This window comes from Diorhabda sublineata, chromosome 10 (assembly GCF_026230105.1).
Source record: "Diorhabda sublineata isolate icDioSubl1.1 chromosome 10, icDioSubl1.1, whole genome shotgun sequence".
NCBI lineage: Eukaryota > Metazoa > Arthropoda > Insecta > Coleoptera > Chrysomelidae > Diorhabda > Diorhabda sublineata.
In genome coordinates, this window is record NC_079483.1 from 20920364 (window position 1) to 20927442 (window position 7079).

The 7079-nt window shown below is 30.0% G+C and overlaps 1 protein-coding gene across 1 annotated transcript; it reads right to left on the reverse strand.

Annotated features, from left to right (window-relative positions):
- Positions 1-1065: 1065 nt before the first annotated feature.
- Positions 1066-4053, reverse strand: LOC130449894 (uncharacterized). The gene is made up of 4 exons (XM_056787959.1): positions 3112-4053; positions 2837-3009; positions 1250-1375; positions 1066-1157 (listed from the first exon to the last, which is right to left on the reverse strand). Exons 1-4 carry the CDS (start codon positions 4005-4007, stop codon positions 1066-1068), a joined length of 1287 nt encoding a protein of 428 aa, XP_056643937.1. The 5' UTR covers positions 4008-4053.
- Positions 4054-7079: the final 3026 nt, after the last annotated feature.

Genomic DNA, 7079 nt, shown 5'->3' on the forward strand with positions numbered 1-7079 from the left:
TCACTAAGGGCCATCTAAAAATAGTATAACAGGAAACTGAACATTTTAAGAAACTAACCAAGGATGAAATATATTGGCAATGTACTCGTATAAGGTTTCACCAGCCATCCATCCGTTTTCAGACTTCCCGATTCCCCAGTGTTTTGGTATTTTGTCAACAACTGATTTGGGAATTCTTTTATAATTCAAAATTATCATTGGTGGTAAAATTTTACCGGAGGCACTACACGTAACCAAAGTGGTCAGGCATTCTTTGTCATCATTGCTTACATATGAGTAAACTGTTCTATCTTCCTTTCTCACCGGAACTTTCTCTCCCTTCGGACTAAGAAAAAAAGCCGTATCGTCAGAATTGAATACACGACTGGGATCAAAAGTTACATCAAGATTGTTTGTAGATTCTAAGTAGGTCCCTACTTCTATAAACCACTGACTATTACGGTTTTCTGTTAGGCTCCTTCTAGCACATGTGAGGTTTTGGGAAATCCTTGCAGACAGTTCTGGATGTCTTCTCAAAAATAACTCATACCATTTGCTACCAGGCTTTCCCGCTGCAAAATTATTGGGCCTATCTATTTCTTTAACTAGTAACTTAACACTTTCTAACAACTGCATTTTCGTAGCAGGAAATCCACAATTTGCAATCCGAAATAGCCTTAGATTTGATCTAAGGTTCATATCCATGCTAATTTCGCGGCAAATTTAAAAATAACTCGAGTAATTTTAAATGCTCGAATCTAGTTGTCGCATCAAATTGTGAATGAAACAAAAGTATTATGCAAAATACTTTCATTTTGCTTACATTTCAAATTCAAATAGTTGTCTACAAAAAAATATGAATACCTGAAATTAAAATGCTGTTTAAATGAAGTATTTTGTAAAATAATTTGTAATTGTAATTGTCATTTACAATTTATGTGACAACCAGGTCCAACTCCCGAAATTTCACAATTAAATCGTTTATATAAGATATAGGTAGATGGAATATTGAAACACAGGATGATTATTATAATTTTTATTTTGTTTTTGACATTTTATAACTATATCCACAAACAAAGAATTTTTTTACTCAACTGTCACAGTCGAGTGCCCTTCAAGTTTATCTGTTTCCATATTATTAGATATTGATGGTTCATACAGGATACTCGAGGAGCTACCTACAAATTATATAAATTCATGACTTCAATTCAAATTTATTATATGGTCAGTGTCAATAGTTGTGATTACAACTATTACAATTCATACTTACAAGGTTTTTCAACAAGGGCTTGAAATAATCGCTTCCTTGAGTACACCATAACAGGTTTTTTTGTTCCCTCTATTGGGCTGTTACCAGTAAAGGTGCTGATAGAGGAACTAGTCCTTGCAATTGATTCTAAAAAATGTCTCAATTAATCTCAATAGAAAAAGGAAATCACTAAGCAAAAATAAACAATTGGCCAACTACATTATAGAAAATATTCAATGACATTTATCTTTCACCTAAATTATTATTGAATAATCCTTTTGGTTATTAATATGAAATAAAAACATGAAGCCTGTTCCCCAGATGTTACACACATCAATCAATTTCTACCTGCTTATAACTGCCATAAATGGTTGAGTCATGTCCATACCCAAAATGTACAATGATTCAAACAATTTAGCATCTTGATTACATAACTAGAAGAATTAACAAGCAGATTTTTGTGGAAATAATATACTACAATTCATACCTACCTATCAGCCTTTTTGGAGTTGAAAATGAAGATGATTGCTCCTGTACCCAAAAAATATTATTTTCACCTTTTTCGTAACCTACAAACAAAAATGGCAATTCTTTTCCTCTGCATAACTTTTCACTAGGATTCATAAGAGATATATTGTCACAGTAAATATAAGTACTTACTAGGTAAATGTAGAGTTGGCAGTGAAAGTTTTTTTAGCCTGCCATTTGGGTTTCTACAAATTGATTCAAAATGAATATCACATATTCTATGTGATGTTAATTCTGTATCTGATATTATTAACTTGGGGTTATTTATTCTTTGCAACCAAAATCTGCAAACGTCTTCATTTGTAGGAATGGAATGTCTATAAAAAAGTAAAATCAGGATAAAATCATTTAACATATTTAACCATTCATCAAAATGATTTCCTAAATTCAATTTAATAAAGTTAGGAAGAAAAGATTTATTCTCGTATAGATATGAACTTGATTTCAATTTAAATATTTTTATGTTGATAAATAGTAAATATTATATTTATATATATATTATAATATATATATATTATATATCTATGCTATAGACTGTGTCAATTATTATTTTAAGGATGAAAAATTTATATAAAGTTTACCGATAAAATTAGCAATGCAGTACAAAAATCTCACGATCTAAATATAAATCAACTTGGCTCTGTTTTCTAATTATTGTTAAAATCTAGTTTATTTTATTAAACAAAAATATAAAATAACTTTATATTTGCAGAAATCAACGATAAAGATAAAAGGTAAGTAATGAAATAAAAAAATAAAATTTCAGACTCAAAAATAAAATTGTATTCTATATTTCATAACACTGAACATAAATCATCTTGAACTTAACAATGCAGTCTTCTAAATATTCTAATGTGTCAGAAAATAACAATTCTTTTTACTGAAAAAAAGGACACATCAGATATAAACATAAACTTTAACTGTGTCACTGTGTGACGTTTCTTATAAAATTTAAAAACAAATAAACTTTATAAATTGTTAAAATAAGTAGTTAGACCTCACTATCACTATCATCAGTAGTATTATATAATATATTTAGATTTAAAATGTTTTTATTTGGAGTAAAATTAGAACTGGTACCTGCTTTGTCTTTTACATAATATTTGATATAAAGGAGACTTTGACATGTCTTTACATCTAATCTATTTCTTGGTTTCGTTTTTATTAAAAATAGTTGAGAAAAAACTCTTTCAGCTGCTGCTGAGAAATGAGGGAGAGAGAGTATATGAGTAACAAATTTTTTCAAATTTGGGTAATAATAATTATCATCATTTTTCTTACAAGAGAACACATATGACCAAAATGACTCCAAGTCTTTTAGAAATTTTAAATTTTCTATCTCTTGTAGCATTCGCCATTCCAAATTAATATCCTCTAAGTTGCACAAATCTTTTAGCTGAGGAAAAAAATTTAAAATATTTGTGATTGTTGGAATATTTCCTGACATAACTTTATCAGGATTTAATACAGTTATACTTTTTAAAAATTTATCCTCAAACGGAAAACGTTTTTTTATCTGAACACAGAGTTCAACGTAAAACTCTCTACACTTGTATTGAAAACTTTTTATATCGTTTTCATTGAGATTTTCACAATTTTCTTTCAAAAATTGTTCAACTTTAGCTCCCAGATATAATTGAGATAAATCAACAAAATATTTTTGATTTGATGGATCTAAATCTGATAAACTGAAGAAATCTAGAATTTCTTTTTTAATAAATGATTTTAAAACTAATTTATTTAGATTAGTAACGTTGTCATAGAGAGATGTAATTTTCGGTTTTTCACTTTGGAACTCTAAGTTCAACTTATTTACAGCTTCTAAAATAAAATTTAAAAATAAAAAATATAATTTGTAAACAGGATTTGAAAGAGCGTTCAATATATTTTGTGATGATTGCAATCTGTCTTCCAAAAGTGCTCCTTGAAAGAACAAAGTAAGCGGTTGCCAATTATGTAGTATCTTTTTCACTACCATTTGTAATGAAAGCCATCGAGTTTGACTTGGGCGCAGCAACTTATTGGGTTTCATGTCAAGAAACACTTGGCATACTCTAAGTTCGACATATCTTTTGCAACTATTACTGAAATAATTGTATATATCTCTTGCAAACTGTTCAATTGTTCTGGGCAGTTTCAGACATGCTGCAGAGGCACATAAGTGAAAAGAATGACATGTACATCCTAATACATAGAGATCTGGAATAACAGCTTTAAGTCGAGCTTTCACCCCACTTATATGACCCATCATTACTGAAGCGTTGCCTGCGCCCAAGCCAATAAGACTTTTTATTGGTATTTCATTTTTATTTAAAAAGTTTCAAAGTTTTTGACTAATAGACTGTGTTGTACACTCCTCGAGTTCTATGAGAAGTAAAAATTTGTCTCGCACTTTATTTTGTACTTCATCAAAATATCTGACAACAACAAGCGACTTTTTTGTTCCCACGTCGGTAGTTTCGTCTATAATAAAAGAAAATGAAATACTCTTCATTATTTCTACCATCTCACGTCTATTTTTTTTCTTTCAAAATTTTAGTGGACTTTGTCCTGCCACATCTAACATCCTTGATATGTTCGCAAGGAAGATGATCCATTAAAGTTATTGACAAGTTATTTTCTGCTATGAATGCTATCATTTTTAATTCAGATTCTTTATTCATTAATTCTTGTTTTTTTTTAATTAAGAAGCCACTTTTTTCAATAGAAGGAGTTAATTGTTGTGCTTTTTCATCTGCTTTATGTACTAGGACTAATTAATTCTAGACAAGAATTTTGCATTTCTATAAAGCCAATTGTTATAATAGAAATTTTTAGGAGTTATTTTAAGTTAATGCTTTCTTATAGAGATGGCGCTTGATTTGTAGAAATAGTAGTTTAATGTTCTATGTACATAGTTTTGTTTTTGTAGTTGATTATTATTGAGAAAAGTAAGGTTAAGTTAATATATGGTTTTACCGGGTTTTTAGCACATGGTTGGTTTTATAAGATATAAGTGATAGATGATGTATATATATGAAGATGTAAATAAAATGTATATAAAGACCTAGATTGATTTTAATCAACACTGCTGTGTAACAAATAACAACAGGTTATGGGCCCAGGTCACAACTCAATATTGAAAAAGGTCGTTATTATAAAAAAGGAAAAAAAATGGAGGTGAACAGTAACAGTATTATTGGCATTAAAAACCATTTTAATGTAGAATTATTAAATGGATTAAATTATCACACATGGAAGTATCGTATGAGTATTTTGTTTGAAGAAAAAGATGTGTTGGAATGTATCGAAAAGGAATTTAATGATTCTGATTATAAAAGTGACAAACTTCGGGCTGAAGCAAAGAAGAAGGACAATAAATGTAAGTCTATTATAGTGCAGTGTTTGGACGACTTGCAAATAGATTTAATTAGAGGAAAAGATATAGCTTTTAGTATACGGACAGTTTTAGAGGAAAGATATGAAAAGAAAGGCATTCCAGGCCAGTTAATTCTAAGAAGAAAACTAATGTCTATGAAACTTCAAGATAGTAGCAAATTAGAAAAGTTTTTGTCTGATTTTGATGAAACCATAAGACAATTAAATGCTACAGGCACAGACATGAAAGAGCAAGATATTGTTTATAGTTTATTACTTGCTATGCCGAAAGAGTTTGAAACCGTAATAACCATATTAGAGAACATACCACCAGAAGATCTAACAATAAGTTTAGCAAAAACTAAATTAAGAGCTGAAGTTGAAAGAAAAAGTGCATTGTATAAAGCCAATAGCGAAAGCAGAAATTATCAGCAAGATAGTGTAAACTCATCAGCTTTTTCAACTTATAGTCCAGGTGTATGTTATACTTGTGGACAAAGAGGTCATTATAGGAAAAATTCTCAAAATCAGAGAGGAGGAAACAGAGGTTCAAGCAGAGGCAGTTTTATTGGAGGTCAAAGTAGTTTTCTGGGTTATGGGAATTTTAGAGGAAATTTTCAAGGAAATGGTTATAGAGGAGGATTTGGTTACAGAGGAAGAGGATATAAAGAAACAAGCTATAGAAGAAATTATGACCATGAGTATCAGGACAATAACAATAAGGGAGCAAACTATATGGAAAATGAAGAAGGAACTGAACTTGATGAGGTACAAGATGGACAAGGTATTTGTTTTTTGTCAAATTTAAACTCTAATTTAGAAGATTGTTATCAAACTGTAAGTAACCAAAATTTAGTATTTTATATCGATTCAGGGTGTACTGATCATTTAGTAAATGATAAAATGTATTTTCATGATTTTATGAAGTTGAAAAAACCCATTAAAATAGCGGTTGCAAAAAACAACAATTACATGGAAGCCATTGGAGTAGGAAATATTGAAGTTTTTAGTGAGGTCAATGTAAAAGAAATCAAATGTAAAATTAAAAATGTTCTATATGTCCCAAATTTAAAGCGAAATCTGTTGTCTGTAAAAAGGTTAGAAAATGTAAATGTAAAAGTTGTTTTTGAAAAAGGGAAGGTACTAATGTATAGCGAAAAAAAATTAATTGGAATTGGTTATAGAAACAATTTATATGAAATATCCTTTAAAGTAAACAATGTAGAGTCTTTAAATATTGAAAATGAAAATGATGAAATAAAATTGTGGCATCAAGATTAGGTCATGTATGTAATGCAAATTTAGAGAATTTAATTAAAAATAATTTGGTAACTGGTATAAAAAATCTCAAAATAGGTAAAGTTGATTTTTGTGAATCTTGCGTAAAGGGTAAAATGACCAGGTTGAATTTTGGAACGCGCACAAGAGCTAAACGATTACTTGAGATAGTGCACTCAGATGTTGCAGGACCAATAACTCCAATTAGTCACGAACAAGGCAAGTACTTTGTAACTTTCATAGATGACTATTCAAATTTTGTTTACGTTTATGTAATAAGAGCTAAGAGTGGAGTGTATGAATGTTTCCGAGAATATGTGAGAATGGTTCAGGCTAAGTTTAATTTAAAATTAGCTACATTGAGATGTGACAATGGAAGGGAATACATTACAAATGAAATAAAGCAATTTTGCAGGGAGAATGGGACATTTATTGACTATACAACACCTTACAGTCCTGAACAAAATGGTAAGGCAGAACGCTTTAATAGAAGCTTGGTGGACAAAGCAAGGACCATGATGCAAGATGCTAATATTCCTAAAGAATTTTGGAGCGAAGCAGTTCGAGTAGCAGCATACGTTCTAAATAGAAACCCAAGTAGTGCTTTACAAGTTACTCCGGCTGAAATATGGAATGGGAAGAAACCGGACATTAGTAATTTAAGAGTTTTTGGATCTACAGCATATTG

What these genes read in the sequence shown, in the direction of transcription:
- LOC130449894 (XM_056787959.1), bottom strand. Translation starts at nt 4,007, where the DNA reads ATGATGGGTCATATAAGTGGGGTGAAAGCTCGACTTAAAGCTGTTATT. An exon ending in GAGGATATTAATTTGGAATG is followed by an intron (nt 3,010 to 3,111) that starts GCGAATGCTACA and finishes TAATTATTATTA; the next exon opens with CCCAAATTTGAAAAAATTTG. An exon ending in AGCCCTTGTTGAAAAACCTT is followed by an intron (nt 1,158 to 1,249) that starts GTAAGTATGAAT and finishes TATAATTTGTAG; the next exon opens with GTAGCTCCTCGAGTATCCTG.